At 36.0% G+C, this 19,229-nt stretch overlaps 1 protein-coding gene across 10 annotated transcripts in view; it reads right to left on the bottom strand.

Annotated features, from left to right (window-relative positions):
* HEATR5A (HEAT repeat containing 5A) overlaps nucleotides 1-19,229 on the bottom strand; it is a 112,396-nt gene that overhangs the window by 41,957 nt on the left and 51,210 nt on the right. For all 10 annotated transcript variants that reach the window (XM_027111000.1, XM_027111004.1, XM_027111002.1 and 7 more), the window contains 5 exons: nucleotides 12,468-12,577; nucleotides 7,826-7,989; nucleotides 7,427-7,602; nucleotides 1,184-1,289; nucleotides 242-432 (listed from right to left, as the gene is read on the bottom strand). In XM_027111000.1, coding sequence (XP_026966801.1) covers nucleotides 242-432; nucleotides 1,184-1,289; nucleotides 7,427-7,602; nucleotides 7,826-7,989; nucleotides 12,468-12,577 — 747 coding nt within the window. The remainder of the gene's footprint in view (nucleotides 1-241; nucleotides 433-1,183; nucleotides 1,290-7,426; nucleotides 7,603-7,825; nucleotides 7,990-12,467; nucleotides 12,578-19,229) is intronic.

The raw sequence follows: 19,229 nt of genomic DNA on the forward strand, positions 1-19,229 counted from the left end.
ACTCATATAGATAGTGATCTTCCTCATATAAAAACTAAAGCCAAACAACTAGTAATAGTTTTATGTTCCAAAACAAGCAGGCCAAGGCGGGGTGGGGGCGAGTTCTCCTTTATTTTAAAGTATATTTCTCAATTTTTTAAAGTTAATTATCAGAATGAAGTTTCATAAGTTCCAACAAACCAACGAGCTACACCCAATTCTGACACATAGTCCATGAGTATTAAGTAAGAAATTCACTTACTTGTCAAAGCTAACTTGAGCTAATACAGCAGTAAAAGCTCCATCATCAACCACTTGGGCTAATCTAGCCCATGCCTCTGCAGCTGCACATCGCAAGAGGGGGCTGGGACTTTCTAAGGCTCCCATCACCAATGCGAGGACAGGTCTTCTCATTTCTTCTGGACCCAAATGTCCCTTAGAGCCAGCCACATACTGAAATATGTAAAAAACAATCCAAACTTGCAACTCTAGTAAATTCTCTTATCCAGTTTGGAATGTATATTCTGGTTAACCAAATATATTCATATTTGGTGATTACTCCTTTAAAAAAAAATCAGAATACCAAAATCCACAGTAAACATACATAATTTTTCTCATGAAGTACTTTAGAATTTTAAACCTCCAGGCAAACAATATGGTAATCAATTATCACTGTAGTATATATGTGTTAAGAAGAACATTAATAGGGATTTCCATAAAATAAATGATCAGTGAAGCCTATAATATTTTACTTAGAAACAATCAGCCATAAATGCAACAATGAGCGAGATTTGGTCCATAGGTAATAGTCTGCCAATCCCAGATCTGGGATATTAGGGTTGGTAGGTTAAAGCATAGTTCTAAGCCAAGATTGTAAGTTTGATTTCTGACTAACAAGTTTTATATGGAGAAAAAATAAAAGGGGAGGGACTTCCCTGGCAGTCCAGTAGTTAAGACTCTGTTCTTCCAATGCAGGGAGCACGGGTTCGATCCCTGGTCAGGGAACTGAGATCCCACATGCCATACAGTGTGGCCAAAAAAAAAAAAAAAGATAAAAGGGGAATTACAAATCCTGAAACATTAAGAAAAATCGGGGGGGTAAAAACCAGTCCTTTAAAAACACCTTCCCCAACCTACTTAGTTGGCCATACATTAGGGAAAAAAAATAATAAAGCAAACGTGAATTTTTAAAAAACAGAATTACCTTCAAGAAACTAGAAACTGAAGAAACAACATGTAACTGAACTACTTGTTGACGAGCTCCTTTTGTATGCTTTATACTGTCCAAAAGCTGTTCCAATATGAGAAGCCTAAAATCAGAAACAAGATTTAAAGATAAAGTAAGTCAAAGGACAGTACTGAGTATCCACTACAAATTTGTTTTGTTGCATTTTGTTGGAACTACTAAAATGAGATAAACCGTTGTCAAACACACTGAAGCATTTTAGGAAATGAAAATATATCACAACCAATGCAAAAATATTTTGATTATGTGTCATTATGACCGTGGGGGAGAAGCATTATTTTGTGAAGAAATAACAACAAATGTATCACTTAATACAGATTTACCCGGGCAAATTCAGCTATTTCAGCAACTATTTTCTAAACAAATACTTTGAAAGTCACTTGCGTCAACATTTTTGCTCTTAATAACAGGACGTACTGGATTCAAATACATTCCTTCATTTTAAAGGTAGCACTGACTTCAGATAATGAGAAGCAGCACAGCCTTTCGAACCCCAACCATACCTTAAACACGTACTTGGGATCATACTATATATAACACAGTTTTTACACTTGCTTTTCTCACTTAACATTACCTCTTTAGCACTTTTCAAATCATTTTTATTCTTTGATAATTTTCAGGAAGCCAAATTTTACTACACACATACTACAATTTATTCAACCATTCTCCTCCTGGTGGAGAGCAAATTTCTTATTTTCACAATTCTAACTATGATGAATATATGCACATTACTTTTGGTGTGGGGTTGAATGTGTCCATGGGTTTTAATGTAGCTTCCATAAATTGTTTTTCATGTCCTTTTTTAAAATCCATTTGTTGAGATTAAAAATATGTAACCATGAAATAAATCACCCCATTTTTTCCCACCAGTTTCTCCAATGTTTAGAAACATTGCTTCAGAGCTCTGAACTTCCTTTACCCCGCTTCTCTCCCTTTAAATCAGGAAAACTGAAATAATTTTTAAGAATACTTCTTCCGTTGTGAACTATCTTGATGGTAGGCATAGACCTTATAATTTGTCTTCATCTCTCTAGTATCTGGGTTTGTCATGTTGTCAGCAGTCAAATGTGCTTGTTGAACAATATAAAGGACAGTTGCACCCAGTGAGTGAAAACAGGGCATGACTGGCTGAAGATGGCACATGGGTATACTTTTACTCAACTCTAACGTACTTGCAATAGTATCTCTGAGCCTGTAACTAAATCTCTATCATTCTGGTGAGGCCAGATACAAATACAGACCCAAATACAGTTTTGTTCCAAATGACAATTCTGTTATCAAAACAGAATAGATATGGGTATTGTGCTTTAAAAAAACCCAGCTGTGGAAGAAGTTAAGTCAGAAAAAAGGGAAGGTGTGAAGTTACATGTGTATGACTTGAGGAAAGCAATATACATAAAATCAACTCAGAGAATATAATAAACATGGTGGATCACTAAAAATTTGGGGAAAACCCACGGTAACTCTAAGTAGTCTATTTAGTTAAATATTTATTTCCTTATTTCAAGGTTAATTCTGTTCATCATAATAAACCTGAAAAACTCAGAAAAGCACAGGAAAGAAAAATAAAATTCACCCATAATCCCACCATCTGGAAAGAGCCACTAGTAACATTTGGCGTCTTTGTTTTAGTCTCTCACCGGTCCCGTTCCCACCCCAGGTATATGGATATCATTTTTAGAAAACTGGGATCACAGTGTATACACTTTATTAGTAACTCTTTTTCATTTCCCTAAACATTAATCCCATCTTATTAATTACTGCACTGAAATAATTTTTTTTCTCTTGGCCTCCTGTGATATTTCTTTTTTATTTTAATTGAAGTATAGTTGATGTACAATATTATATGTTACAGGTATACAATATAGTGATTCACAATTTTTAAAGGTTATACTTAATTTATAGTTATTTAAAAATATTGGCTATATTCCCTGAGTTGTACAGTATATCCGTGTAGCTTATTTTTTACGTAATAGTTGGTACCTTTAATTCCCTCCCCCTATATTGCCCCTCCCCCTTCCCTCTCCCCACAGGTAACCACTAGATGGTTCTCTGTATCTGTGAGTCTGCTTTTTCGTTATATTCATTAGTTCATTATGTTTTTAGATTCCACATGTACTGAAATAATTTTAAATAGCTATTAGTATTATATAGTCTGGCAATACAATACCTTATTTACCCAGTTCCCTAGTTTGGGACATTTAGGCCATTTCTAATTTTTATTATAAATAACATGATTAATGTATCATATAAAAGTTTTTTTTGACTATTTTCCAAGATTATATTTAAGTCATTATGTTTCAAGAATACACTTATGCCCAAATTGCCTGCAGGAAGAAAAATTAAGGATAACCATGTGGTTAGCCTTATGAATTTAAAACCTAAAACATCATTATTAGATCACATCCTAGTCACCTGCTATAATGGAACTGTGTCATGTTGAAAGTAGTAAAAATACTTAAGGTTAGAGCTTGAGAATTTTGTTACATTATAATAAAACCTGACCTGTACTATTTTCTTGCCCACATTCATGGGCCAAAGATTGTAAATGAGACTACCAGAGCCCAAAATATTTTTCTCCACCCTTTACCCCCAAATTCTGACAGAGATCACAACAAAACATTCTGAATCTTCAGGAAGATGGAGATGACCAGTTTTCAGTAATACTGAATTGGTATTCCTAAGTAGTATCAATTATAACATATAATTATTAGTTCAGAATGAAATTAGATATTAAAAGTTTTGAGTCTGGATGAAATAAAAACACATAGGTAACTGAGTAAACAGCAAAGACATAAAATTTGAAAATGCTGATTTACCTTACTTATATTTTCAGAGAGGGTGTATAATGGTGAAAATTTTCACTACTGAGAACTATAACTATCCCTTCCCTCTCTCTTCACCAACTCACAATCTACATTATTTTACAGCATTTTTAGCAGTGGTTCTCAAACCTGGCTGTACACCAGAATCACCTAAGGAGTTTTTAAAAATTTCAGTGCCCAATGTAGTATGCATACCATTACTATTAAGTCAGAATCTACGTTTTAAAAAGTTGTCCCAATGATTGCAATGTACAGTCAAGGCTGAAACAATCTTCAGGTGAATTAAGTAATTCATTCTTTGCAATTAGGTGCAAAATATATTGAAAAGTAACCATAAACAACACATACACAAGATCAGTAATAACTTCTCTGTGTAAAATATCTTGATATTCCAGAACTTTAAACATTTTAGTGCTTTAAAATTATCGATGCGAAGTTCTCTTATTTTTAGAATCCTATAGTCAAAATAAAGATAATTAGGGACTTCCCTGGTGGCACAGTGGTTAAGAATCCGCCTGCCAATGCAGGGGACGCGGGTCTGAGCCCTGGTCCAGGAAGATCCCACATGCCGCAGAGCAACTAAGCCCGTGCACCACAACTACTGAGCCTACGCTCTAGAGCCTGAAAGCCACAACTACTGAGCCCGTGTACCACAACTACCAAGCCTGCACTCTAGAGCCCGCGAGCCACAACTACTGAGCCTGTGTGCCACAACTACTGAAGCTGGCATGCCTAGAGCCTGTGCTCCGCAAAAAGAGGAGCCACCAAAATGAGAAGCCCGCACACCACAACGAAAGGTAGGCCCTGCTCGTCGCAACTAGAGAAAGCTCACGTGCAGAACGAAGACCCAATGCAGCCAAAAACAAACAAATAAATAAATTTAATAAAAAATAAAGATAATCAACTGATTTAAAGACAATTTAATTTCTAAGTACATAAATATGAAAAACCTATTTCTAATCTTAGGACAACGTCATGTTAACTACAAGAGTTTCTTTTAAACTGTTTAAACACGAAGATAACCACGATAACAAAATGCTTTAAAATATTCACTTGTTGTTGAATACAGGTACTTTGATTAAGATATTTCTTCTCTAGAAATGCAAATCTATGGCCCAAAGAAGAAAGGTCTGCCATTTTAAACAAGTATCATACCTAGGATAACAGGAAATTAGAAACTTAACTTTCCTATCTATGTTTCTCTGTGGTGCTCTAAGGGCACCCACTGGAGACTGCTGATAGTTGCTGAATCTGGGATCCTGCCAGACAACTTCCTTTAAAATTCTCCAAACCACTGCCTACTATTTTTATTCAGTTAGAATCCAAACAGAATGTTTTGCTTTCACCAGGTCTCAACTTTTTTATTAAAACAAACAAAACCTCTCCTCCCTTGAATATTCATTCTATATATTATTTTCATCCAGGTGGGATAAAAAGAAATTTGACACGTTTTAAAGTTTATTAAACTTTAAACAACAGAAATAAGAAACTATTTCCTTGAGACTATAATTAGGCAATAAATCTGGGAGAAGTAAAAAAAAAAGAAAACCAAAAAACCCCCCCACATTCTTTAGGAGAGTAATAAAATCAATTTTTTAAAAGGAAAGCTTCTAAGAAGTATACTTTTCTTTTTCACTTCTTATCTGAGACCTATCAAAAAGAGGTTAGTGAAGTCATTTAAAAACATGCTTAATTTAAATCTTTTGCCCACAAGGCTACCCCTGTTCCATCTACTGTAGTTACTGCTGTATTAATCCAAATTATTTTAAACTAACTGTATGCACTAGATAATAGTACAGTTACAGACTAGTACAAATCTCATCCTCTCCATCAATTCTTCTTTGAAAATTCCAGTTCACTGTGATTCTCCTCTCATCTTTTAGTGCTATAGCATTCATTTATAATTTAGTCATATATTGTCTTAAAATACAACCCAAACTTTATAGTTACAGTATACACAGTGAACTATAGGCTACAAATTTCAAATCATCTCTTGAAATTAATCTCAAAATATACATGTAACATATAATACTGAGTAAAAACTATCAATACTATCATTTTAAATGAAGATATGAAGCTATTAAAAATCAACATAAATGTTATTCATTTTTCTATCCACTGAAAGTAAACTATCCAAAAGCCTGTTTCAGAAATGTGTTGCTGACAAGACTCAAATTTTTTTTTGTGAGTCTTCATCAGAGACCAAGGTAACCTCCTTACCTAATTGGTATTCTCTGGAAGACAACAGATAAAATGATATAAAAGCTATGAGCTAGTCAAATGCGTGTTGCTTGTCTCGCATGAAAGAGACAGAGAATGAATGGGAATGAATGAGGATAGTTAATAATTTACAAACTGTTAACCAGCACAGCCCATGGGAGAGATTCACTTCCCACATAGTGTCTCAGATAGAAATTTCCTGGATACTAGCTATCAGAAGTGTCTTTTGATTCCCAAGAAAGTTATTATCCTGTTATTAAGAAACTCATTCTCAATGAGAAATCATTAGAAGCTTTTTTTTTTTCTTAATTTTATTTATTTTTGGCTGTGTTGGGTCTTCGTTGCTGCACGCAGGCTTTCTCTAGTTGTGGCGAGCAGGGGCTACTCTTCATTGTGGTGAGTGGGCTTCTCATTGCGGTGGCTTCTCTTGCTGCAGAGCACGGGCTCTCGGTGTGCGGGCTTCAGTAGTTGCAGCATGCAGGTTCAGCAGTTGTGGTGCACGGGCTTAGTTGCTCTGTGGCATGTGGGATCTTCCCAGACCAGGGATTGAACCCGTGTCCCCTGCATTGGCAGGCGGATTCTTAACCACTGAGCCACCATGGAAGTCCCAGAAGCCTTTGATTTTTAAAAACCAAAGTTCATTTTGAGTGAAGTGAATCCACCAAATTGAAGACTAATCTGTTTTAATCTAATTTTTGAAATCTACTAAAATGAAGACTAATCCCTGCATCTATTATGGCTTGATAAGGCCTCCAAGGTAAGAAAGCCTATGAGACCTTGTGTAAGCAGAAAACCAGTGTTTTACTTTGTAACAATAGCTCATAAATCACTGTTCTTGTGACACTGAGTTTTTCATTTGTATTTTCAGCTAGATGAGAAGCTAATGTGGGAAAAGCATTGCATCCACAATAGTGCCTAGCAGTTTTCAGTTTAATCTCATCATTGACTTAATTACTTCTTATTAAATATTAGCCAGGTGAATGAACAAGAGCCTTTAATCTTACCTTCACCTGTCATCTATAAGGAATCTTTGATATTAATGAGAACTTCTGACAACATCATTCTTACTCACCGGTTCTCTATTATGCATTCATTGAACCAATTACCAATCCTGAAATGTTATTTCAGGATAAGTGGACTACTGAAGATGGTTTACCTTTGAGCTTCTCCCACATGAGCACATACAACTCCAAAGAGCTTGACTGCAGAGCTAATAACTGATAGTGTTGGAGGTAAGGGCTTAGGCACCGAATCTCCCTCTACATCTTTCTCGTAAATAGAATAAGGGTCATATTCGAGACTTCCACAAGCAATACCATTACCAAGCAGGAGCTAAAAGAAAAAAAAAATTACATATAAGGTTTTAAAACCACTGTTCAGGACTTCCCTGGAGGTCCAGTGGTTGGGACTCTATACTCCCACTGCAGGGGGCACGGGTTTGATCCCTGGTCGGGGAACTAGGATCCCACATGCCACAAGGTATGCCCAAAAATAAAAATAAAACCACTGTTTACAGATTGAATCAACCCAAAGAGTTATTGAAAAATGACCATACCTGTTCTTCAATAAATCTATGGTCAGTATCTTGTAGCAAAGGACTTAATATTAGAAGATCATCCTGATGACAGAGGCGTGGAAGTAAAAATGTGGATGCTGCCACCTGTATATCAGGGGCAGTCAAGTCAGCAGCCAGCTCTCTGAGGACAGCACAAAGGTATCCTGTTGAATCAGAGAAAAAGGGCAATTAGCAATTTAGTAATAGCAGTTAACTGGTCCAAGAATGGGGTTAAAAAAGCCCAGGCTGAACTTTAATCTACATATCAGCTAACTTTAATCTATCACAGCCAAAGCTAATATATCTCCTCCTTGAGGATGTCCTACCGATGAATGGCTCAACTATGTGTTGCTGGTCACAAGGATAAGAACAGACATCTCAAAGTGTATGTGTATGTATACTTTGTGATACTGAATAAATACTACACCCATTTTATTTAAATGACATAAAGCATAAAAACAGAATGAAAAAAAAGGAATAGATACAAAGGCAGAAAAAGAAGGCATAACAGTATGACATCCTAACACCCCACCACCCCAGCGTATGACTGTCACTCATCCTAATCAGCTGGATTAACCTCATTCACCTATACTCCCAATCTACTGTCTCACCACTCCCCATATTATTTTGAAGCAATCCCTGGAAAGCATATCATTTCATCTATAAATATTTCATCGTGTAGCACTAGACTTGAGGACATTTTAAACAATCTCATTATCACAATTTCGTGTTTTAAAAATCACTAAACAGGGACTTCCCTAGGGGTCCAGTGCTTAAGACTCCGCACTCCCAATGCAGGGGGCCTGGGTTCGATCCCTGGTCAGGAAACTAGATCCCACATCCCACAACTAAGAGCCCACGTGCTGCGACAAAGATCCCACATGCCGCAATGAAGACCCTGTGCAGCCAAATAAATACAATGAATAAATAAATAAAAATCACTAAACATCAAATACACATTCAGTGCTCAAATTGTCAACTGCTTCATTAATGCCTGTTTTTGTTTGCTTTTTATGTGTGAATCCAGACCTAAGTGAAGTATACATGTTGTAGCTACCTGATATATCTTAAGTCTCTTTCAATCTCAAGTTCTCCCAACTTTTATTGCCCGTAATTTATTTGAAGAAATAAGATTATTTGTTCTATAGAAGTTTTTATAGATTACAGCCCCCAAGGTAATTTAATTTGTTCCTTTAATGTCTGCATTTTTTTGTAAATTGGAACCTGGATCTAGGGAGGATTCATCTTTTTTTTTTGGTTTGTTTGTATTTTGGGTGCCAACCTAGTTCATAGGCAGCATTGAGATTTTCCTTGAGACATGAGACAACGTATGGCTGTCTCTTTTATATATACGGTGGAAAAACTGGTCCAATTATCACACTGACCTAAGTTACCATTTCAAAGATATTTATCCTACTTTCTGATGGATTCGCAATAGAAAATTTTATCCACCTAGAGCATAAATGACCTTTGCTAGCTTGTAACTTAAGTACTTTAGGAAAGTGTAAAAATCATCTTGCAGAAACATTCACTTTTGGTTTTAAGCAACACCGTCAGAACGAAATGAAGACTTGACTGAGTCTACTTATTAGAAGTGACAGGATGAGTTAGGAAGGGCTCACCTCCCATTATTTTCTGTATTATTAGTAGTGGTAAGAGTAGTAACAACAAATATTTATTGAGGATGTAATATGTGTCAGTAAATGTCCTAAAAGCTTTACATATAGTTTTCATAACCACCTCAAGAGGTCCAGTTAGTACTGTTATTTTATTAGGTAAGGAAACAGGAACAGAGAGTCTGTTAATTGCCCAAGGTCACACAGCAATTACATGGCAGAGTTTGACTGAAACACAGGCAGTCCAGGCTTCAGAACGTAAGCTTTTAACTATCATGCTCATTCATACATTCAAACTGTGTTTAATATAATATACAAAGATGTTATTATATATAATCCTCCCTTCAAGAAGATAGAAGAGTTTCCCTGGTGGCGCAGTGGTTAAGAATCCACCTGCCAATGCAGGGGACATGGGTTTGATCCCTGGCCCGGGAAGATCCCACATGCCACGGAGCAACTAAGCCCATGCGCCACAACTACTGAGTCTGCACTCTAGAGCCCACGTGCCACAACTACTGAAGCCTGTGCTTAGTAGTTCAGGCCTAGAGCCTGTGCTCTGCAACAAGAGAAGCCACCAAAATGAGAAGCCTGAGCACCACAACAAAGAGTAGCCCCTGCTCGCCGCAACTAGAGAAAGCCCGCGCACAGCAACGAAGACCCGACGCAGCCAAAAATAAAAACAAACAAATAAATAAATTCATATATATAAAAAAAGAAGATATAAGATACTGGACACACACATGTTAACTATAAAATTAAGGTAGGAAGTACTAAGTTTCATAGAGGATGAAAAGAGAACTGCTGAGTTTAGAGAAAGGAGAGGTTACACAGGAATTGGGGACAGCAGACAGGGATAATAAAAACTTAATGAAGCAGACGAGAGTTGCTTAAAGGAATGTCTGTTAGTTTAATTACCAGTATACGATACTCAGAAAAATAATTTTGTTGGTAGTACAATACGCAGGTATGTTTGGTACTACAGCTAAATGTGACAACAGTGGTAAATCTCCATTTCTCATGTAAAGTGACTGACTGCTGGCCTAACTCTCCCTGAACAAAGTACTCAAAGATGATTCAATTTTAAAATGCAAATATGCCTTTGTTGTAGAAATACATCACTTTCTGATGCTAATGAGGAGCAATTTTCAGTGTAGAGAAAATTAAAATACTTGAAAGGAGATCCATAACAAAACTAAGATAGGAAATAAAAATTAAGAACCCAATTTTCTTTTTTTTTTTTTTTTTTTGAGGTACGCGGGCCTCTCACTGTTGTGGCCTCTCCCGTTGCAGAGCAACAGGCTCCGGACGCGCAGGCTCAGCAGCCATGGCTCACGGGCCCAGCTGCTCCACAGCATGTGGGATCTTCCCAGACCGGGGCACGAACCCGTGTCCCCTGCATCGGCAGGCGGACTCTCAACCACTGCGCCACCAGGGAAGCCCTAGATTTTCTTTTTTCAACAAGTTAGTTCATAGTAATTCCTGACTTCATTTCCCAGTGAGCACTCTGGAACTGATTTTAAATCTATACACTAGTATATTAATTATTCCTTTAAGACTTCTGATTGCATTCCCAAACTCCAATTCTGAGAAAATAGTACAAGACTTTGTTTTTCTCTTTAAGTCCTTCAAGGGCAGACTTATATTATCATTTATCAGAAGATACACTGTGGATTTTAAGTTGATATCCTAATATTCCTATATGTTTAATGAAGACTTCAAAAAATCAATTTTTTCATCTGTAGTTTGAGACAGACCTACCACTAAGCTCTGTCTATTTATTCTCTACTAGGTTACTTATAAATGGATTGGCAGCACAGCATGAAACAGATCTATGTTATCTTGATTCTACTATTTACTGGATACATAAACTTGAGTTGGTTTTTGTAACCGCTTTGTGCCTTTATCTGTCAAATGAGGAAAATGTAACTAGCTCACTGTATTATCCTAAGATAAATGGGGTAATATAAACAATTTCTAGTACACCACCTGGCATACAGAAATGACTCTTGATACAGTTTCTGAGAAAGGGCAATGTACAATGTATCCACTTTTTTTCCAGAGAAGTAAATACAAAATTCTTATTTTATATCAAACATTTTGCTAGGTACATTTGTGAACCAGGAAGAGAGGTGGTTGGAATAATATCACTCACATAATGATAAAGGCCAAGACAGAAATTATAAGTTAGTATCAATATTTTGAACTACTGTGGTATATATTATATTGCATTTATTTGCAGAATAAAGATATAAAACAATAAAAGCAGTATTTTTACAAGAAATAGATTTGAAGAAACATTGACTTAATATGGTTGGTTGAAAATGATAAAAATTAAAAATAAAATAGATGCTCCCATTAGAGACAACTTTCAGCTTTCACCTCTTAAAACAAGCATCTTAAGTTATTCAGTAGTAGTAGCAATGTATTTTCTTAAAACTGTATTTTAAATTTACAAGAAAAGTTTTAGAACTAATTGTAAAATAGGGGCAAGTTTATTTTACCAAATGCAGTATTCTAGTATTCCAAAGCCATCCTGGGCCTAATAAAAGCAAAACCTACATTATAAACTTAATAAAATCAATTATACCTTGGTATACTGTTCAAAATTAAACTTCTATCTGGGCAGAGTTAAGAATGGAATAGTGGAAGGAAACGTATACAACAGATAACCACTCTAGAAGGAAACTAGGAGTGGCCAAATTTCTAATAGATTTGAATTATATATTCTGCAGAAAACCCTGGAGTAGAATCAAGCCCAATCTTTGTGACTCATTCTCTCCCACACAGTGAAACTAGGGACTTTTTCTCAGAAGAGAGAACACCACAAGAAATGAAGAAGTAGTTGTTTTTTTTTTTATGTATTTTATTTACTATAAAATCGTGAACACATGGGTTAAGACTGAACTCCCTAAACCTCCTAGAAACAAAGCACTAAATAACTGCCATATAATTCATTTGTTCAGGTATTACTTTCCAGGCACTGTGTTAGCCACAAACAGTAAAACATTTTGGTGTAAGGCACATACCTTCATAGGTCTCAGGAGGTAATAAAATCAACAATTCATAAAGCCTCTGTCTATAAACTACTGATGGTGTTTTCAAAGGACTTCCGTATGTTTTCAGTATTGAAGAAAGCCTTAAAGTAAAAGAAAAAACACATCTTAAGTGTGTACGTTATACAACAACGTATAAATATTCAACATGTTGACATATAAAGTAGCTATATATAATCAGTGAACATTAGCGCTGCTTTTATTATTTTTTATAATGTGTAACTTTAAGTTAAAAGAGGAATTATAAGCATCACACATGAAAACTATTTTGCTATCTTTTCTACACACTTCATAAAACTATATATTCAGCTAAGATTTCTAAGGCTGTATCTTATCTAGAAGCTGCAACTCTTACTGAACTCCAAAATTTACAACACTGCATTTGTGAAAAATAAAATCTATTACATAGAAAAGGAACAGGCCAAAGAAACAAACAAATTGAAGACACAAATACCTAGAGAAAAATCCAAGTGTCTGTTACAAACTTGATCTGGAATGTGATCACCAAATAAAAATGAATCCACAAAATCATAAAACAAATTCTCTTTTAATAAAGCACAAGCTAAGCCAATGTTTCCCTAAAAGTTCCAGTCATGAAATCTCTTAACACTTCCTGTCTTCACTCTCTTCTTTCATGTTCATGTACTTTTTTAAAATCTTCTATTCATTTTCACTACTGGTATTAAGACATCATTTTACTGATATTCATTCAACTAACAAATATTTATTAAAGGATTACTACTCTTTGCTAAGGTACCATGTTATCAACTGGTGTACAGTTTTCATCCCCTGTAGCAATACACAAATTCAATGGAATTACTTTTGTTGTGCCACTGGAATAAATCCACTATGCTGTCATGGAATGAGGTTTCCAGGTACTCTAAGAAATTCTGGCAATGTTTATTCATTCGTATTTTCTAGAAAAATACCGCTTGCTTTTACTCGTTTCTAGATGAAAAGAAGAGTTATCTTTGACTTGTCATTTTATTAAAAAAGAAAAAGTTGGTTCCATCTTTTATCTTTCAGGTTAGTAAACAACATTTATAAAACCTGGGTAGAAGGTTTTTAGTTATGAAAGTTAAGAATAAATCCACTGTAATTTTGTACTTCTCTAAAACAAGATTGGAAGAATTACAGCTGACATATGAAAACTATTTAAATCATATTGACAAGACATTAAGAAATTACAAATTATATCCTTAAAAATCCTGCAACATTCATTTAGTTTAAAATACAACAGAATTTAGTTCAGAGGGTTGTTTGCATGCGTGTGTTTAAAGAAAATAAGATGTATACAACAAAATTAGAACTTAGGAAAGCATTCCTAGGGGTTTCTGCTTCTATAAGTAGGGCAGATTAGAGCCTCTGAAGGGCCTTCCTCTATAAATACACTTAGATCCTGGATAAAAGATAATTAGCATTGCTAGACTTGAAGAAAGGGACTTTTCCAAGGCTTAACTCCCACCCCACCAAACAAACAAACATAAAATGCATGAAACAAAACATGAGCTAAAATCAGAGTGGGAACACCAATACCAATACCAACAAAAGAACTTCAATTGAGCTTGTGACCCTGGCAAGGTAGTGTTGATAAATGGGATCTCCTGAAGGTAGTTTAAATGGTCCCAGGTCCTGGCAGAGGCAAAGGCCTATTGAATTAAACCCAGCTGAAGAGAAAATTAGTGAACTGGAAGAGACAGCAGAATAAATCACCCAGAAAACAGCAGAAAGAAAAGGAAAAAATATATATATTAGAAAAAGATTAAGAGACATGGAAGACAATACAAAAAGACTGAAAATTTGTTTAATGACAGCTCCGGAAGGAAAGTTTAACAAGAACAGAAAACAGGCAATATTTAAAGAGGTAACAGCCACTTTTCCAGAACTCCTGAAAGACATGAATCCAATGAAATATACAGCAAATTGGATTAAGAAATTCACAAACTGCCAGTTTAAAGCAGAAATTGTGAGATTCAATTTTTAAGAACTCCAATTATATGCAGTTTACGATACACCTAAAAACACAGTGACGTGGAAAAAGACATACCACACATATAATACTGTAAACATTAGACTTTAATCAAAAAGTATTACTAAGGACGAAGAGAGTTATTGTATAATGATAAAAGATTCAACTCATCGGGAAGATATAATTACTTTCTCAAAATATGAAAAAAGAAACATAAAACTTTGGAGAAAAACTGATAAACCCAATATCACAGTGGAGTTTAACACATCACTCTCAATTATTGATAGGTTAAACAGAGAAAAGGTTAGTGAAAATAGACGGAACAATGTGACTAAAAGAACATTTGTATAGAGCAAGTCTCAAAAAACTTAAAGGACAAGTAACATACAGATCATATTCACTAAGTACAATGCAATTACGTTAACAATCAGTAACAAAACTGCAAGCTAAAAACTGTTGCATACATTCAGAAACTTAAAAACATACTTCTGAACAACTTCAAAGAAATTATAATGAAATTTTAAAACACATAAAACGGAAAAAATAGAAATAATAATTTCAATACTTGTAGAATTCAGCAACTGGATCCTTACAGGGAAAATTATGGCCTTAGCTTATATTAAAAGAATTAAAAGAAATTCAGTGAGCTAAGCATTCAAATTAAGCTGTCAGAAGAAGAACAAGAATTTAAGAAAATGGGAATAATAACAAGCAATAATTAATGAAATAGAAAACAAGTTCAAGTTTCGTTCACAATGGCGGAGTAGAAGGACGTGCGCTCACTCCCTCTTGTGAGAGCACCGGAATCACATCAGGACCCAGGGGGAAGGAGCAGTGACCCCATAGGAGACTGAACCAGACCTACCTGCTAGCGTTGGAGGGTCTCTGCAGAGGTAGGGGGTGGCTGTGGCTCACTGAGGGGACAAGGACACTGGCAGCAGAAGTTCTGGGAAGTACTCCTTGGCATGAGGCCTCCCAGAGTCCACCATAAGCCCTAGCAAAGAGCATGTAGCCTCCAGTGCTCGGTCACCCCAGGCCAAACAACCAACAGGGAGGGAACGCAGTCCCGCCCATCAGCAGACAAGCGGATTAAAGTTTTACTGAGCTCTACCCACCACCAGTTCCTCCGATCAGGAAGCTTGCACAAGCTTCTTAGATAGGCTCATCCACCAGAGGGCAGAGAGCAGAAGGAAGAAGAACTACAATACTGCAGCCTGTGGGATGAAAACCACATTCACAGAAAGACAGACAAAATGAAAAGGCAGAGGACTATGTACCAGATGAAGGAACAAGATAAAACCCCAGAAATACAAATAAATGACGTGGAGATAGGCAACCTTCCAGAAAAAGAATTCAGAATAATGATAGTGAAGATGATCCAGGACCTCGGAAAAAGAACAGAGGCAAAGATCAAGAAGATGCAAGAAAGGTTTAACAAAGACCTAGAAGAATTAAAGAACAAACACCTAGAAGAATTAAAGAACAAACAAGCAGAGATAAACAATACAATAAATGAAGTGAAAAATACATGAGAAGAAATCAATAGCAGAATAACTGAGGCAGAAGAAAGGATAAGTGACCTGGAAGACAGAATGGTGGAATTCACTGCCATGGAACAGAATAAAGAAAAAAGAATGACAAGAAATGAAGACAGGCTAAGAGACCTCTGGGACAAGATTAAAAACACCAACATTCACATTATAGGGGTCCCAGAAGAAGAAGAGAGAGAGAAAGGACCCGAGAAAATATTTGAAGAGATTAAACTTCCCCAACATGGGAAAGGAAATAGCCACCCAAGGCCAGGAAGCACAGAGTCCCATACAGGACAAACCCAAGGAGAAACATGCTGAAACACATAGGAATCAAATTGACAAAAATTAAAGACAAAGAAAAATTACTGAAAGCAACAAGGGAAAAATGACAAATAACATACAAGGGAACTCCCATAAGGTTAACAGCTGATTTCTCAGCAGAAACTCTACAAGCCAGAAGGGAGTGGCACGGTATATTAAAAGTGACATAAGGGAAGAACCTACAACCAAGATTACTCTACCCGGCAAGGATCTCATTCAGATTAAACAGGGAAATCAAAAGGTTTACAGACAAGCAAAAGCTAAGAGAATTCAGCACCACCAAACCAGCTCTACAACAAATGCTAAAGGAACTTCTCTAAGTGGGAAACACAAGAGAAGAAAAGGACCTACAAAAACAAACCCAAAACAATTAAGAAAATGGTAATAGGAACATACATATCAATAATTACCTTAAATATGAATGGATTAAATGCCCCAACCAAAAGACATAGGCTTGCTGAATGGATACAAAAACAAGAGCCATATATATGCTGTATACAAGAGACCCACTTCACACCAAGGGACTCATACAGACTGAAAGTGAGAGGACTGAAAAAGATATTCCATGCAAATGGAAATCAAATGAAAGCTGGAGTAGCAATATTCATATCAGATAAAATAGAATTAAAAATAATGTTATAAGAGACAAGGAAGGACACTACATAATGATCAAGCGATCAATTTAAGAAGAAGACATAACAATTATAAATATATATGCACCCAGGGGCTTCCCTGGTGGTGCAGTGGTTAAGAATCTTCCTGCCAATGCAGGGGACATGGGTTTGAGCCCTGGTCTGGGAAGATCGCACATGCCACGGAGCAACTAAGCCAGTGTGCCACAACTACTGAGCCTGCGCTCTAGAGCCCGTGAGCCACAACTACTGAAGCCCACATGCTTAGAGCCCATGCTCCGCAACAAGAGAAGCCACTGTAATGAGAAGTCCGCACACCACAATGAAGAGTAGCCCCTGCTCGCTGCAACTAAAGCCTGTGCGCAGCTATAAAGACCCAATGCAGCCAAAAATAAAAGAAATTAATTAAAAATAAGTAAATAAATAAATATGCACCCAACACAGGAGCACATCACTACATAAGGCAAATGATAACAGCTATAAAACAGGAAATTAACAGTAACACAATAATAGTGGGGGATGTTAACACCTCACTTACACCAATAGACAGATCATCCAGACATAAAATTAATAAGAAACACAACCTTTAAATGACACAACAGACCAGACAGATTTAACTAACATTTATAGGACATTCCATCTGAAAATAGCAGATTACACTTTCTTCTCAAGTGCACATGGAACATTCTTCAGGACAGATCAAATGCTGGGTCACAAATCAAGCCTCAGTAAATTTAAGAAAATTGAAATCATATCAAGTATCCTTTCTAACCACAATGCTATGAGATTAGAAATAAATTACAGGGAAAAAAACCATAAAACACAAACACACGAAGGCTAAACAATATGTTACTAAATAACCAAGAGATCACTGATGAAATCAAAGAGGAAATCAAAAAATACCTAGAGACAAAAGACAATGAAAACATGATGATCCAAAACTTACGTGATACAGCAAAAGCAGTTCTAAGAGGGAATTTTACAGCAGTACAATCCTACCTCAAGCAACAAGATAAATCTCAAATAACAATCTAACCTTACACCTAAAGGAACTAGAGAAAGAACAAACAAAACCCTAAGTTAGTAGAAGGGAAGAAATCATAAAGATCAGAGCAGAAATAAATGAAATACAAAGAAAACAATAGCAAAGATCAATAAAACTAAAAGTTGGTTTTTTGAGAAGATAAACAAAATTGATAAACCTTTAGCCAGACTCATCAAGAAAAAGGAGAAGACTCAAATCAACAGAATTAGAAATGAAAAAGGAGAAGTTACAATGAACACTGCAGAAATACAAAGCATCCTAAGAGACTACTACAAGCAACTCTTTGCCAATAAAATGGACAACTTGGAAGAAATGGATAAATTCACAGAAAGGTATAACCTTCCAAGACCGAACCAGGAAGAAATAGAAAATATGAACAGACCAGTCACAAGGAATGAAGTTGAAACTGTGATTAAAAATCATCCAACAAACAAAAGTCCAGGACCAGATGGCTTCACAGGTGAATTCTATCAAACATTTAGAGAAAATCTCACACCCATCCTTCTCAAACTCTTCCAAAAAATTGTAGAGGAGGGAACACTCCTAAAGTCATTCTACGAGGCCACCATCACCCTGATGCCAAAACCAGACAGAGATACTACAAAAAAAGAAAATTACAGACCAATATCACTGATGAATATAGATGCAAAAATCCTCAATAAAATACTAGCAAACAGAATCCAACAACACATTAAAAGGATTATACACCATGACCAAGTGGGATTGATCCTGGGATGCAAGGATTCTTCAATATATGCAAATCAATCAATGTGATACACCATATTAACAAATTGAAGAATAAATACCATACGATCATCGCAATAGATGCAGAAAAAGCTTTTGACAAAATTCAACAGCCATTTATGGTAAAAAAAACTCTCCAGAAAGTGGGCAGAGGGAACCTACCTCAACACAATAATGACCTTATATGACAAACCCAAAGCGAACATTGTTCTCAATGGTGAAAAAATGAAAGCATTTCCTCTAAGATCAGGAACAAGACAAAGATGTTCACTCTCACCACTATTATTGAACATAGCCTTGGAAGTTTTAGCCATGGCAATCAGAGAAGAAAAAGAAATAAAAGGAATCCAAATTGGAAAAGAAGAAGTAAAACTGTCAGTGTCTGCAGATGACATGATACTATACATAGAAAATCCTAAAGATGCCACCAGAAAACTACTAGAGCTAGTCAATTAATTTGGTAACCTAACAGGATGCAAAACTGATGCACAG

Source organism: Aethalodelphis obliquidens, unplaced genomic scaffold (assembly GCF_003676395.1).
Source record: "Aethalodelphis obliquidens isolate GAN/ISIS:26980383/991018 unplaced genomic scaffold, ASM367639v1 scaffold10, whole genome shotgun sequence".
In the NCBI taxonomy this organism is placed as follows: Eukaryota; Metazoa; Chordata; class Mammalia; order Artiodactyla; family Delphinidae; genus Aethalodelphis; species Aethalodelphis obliquidens.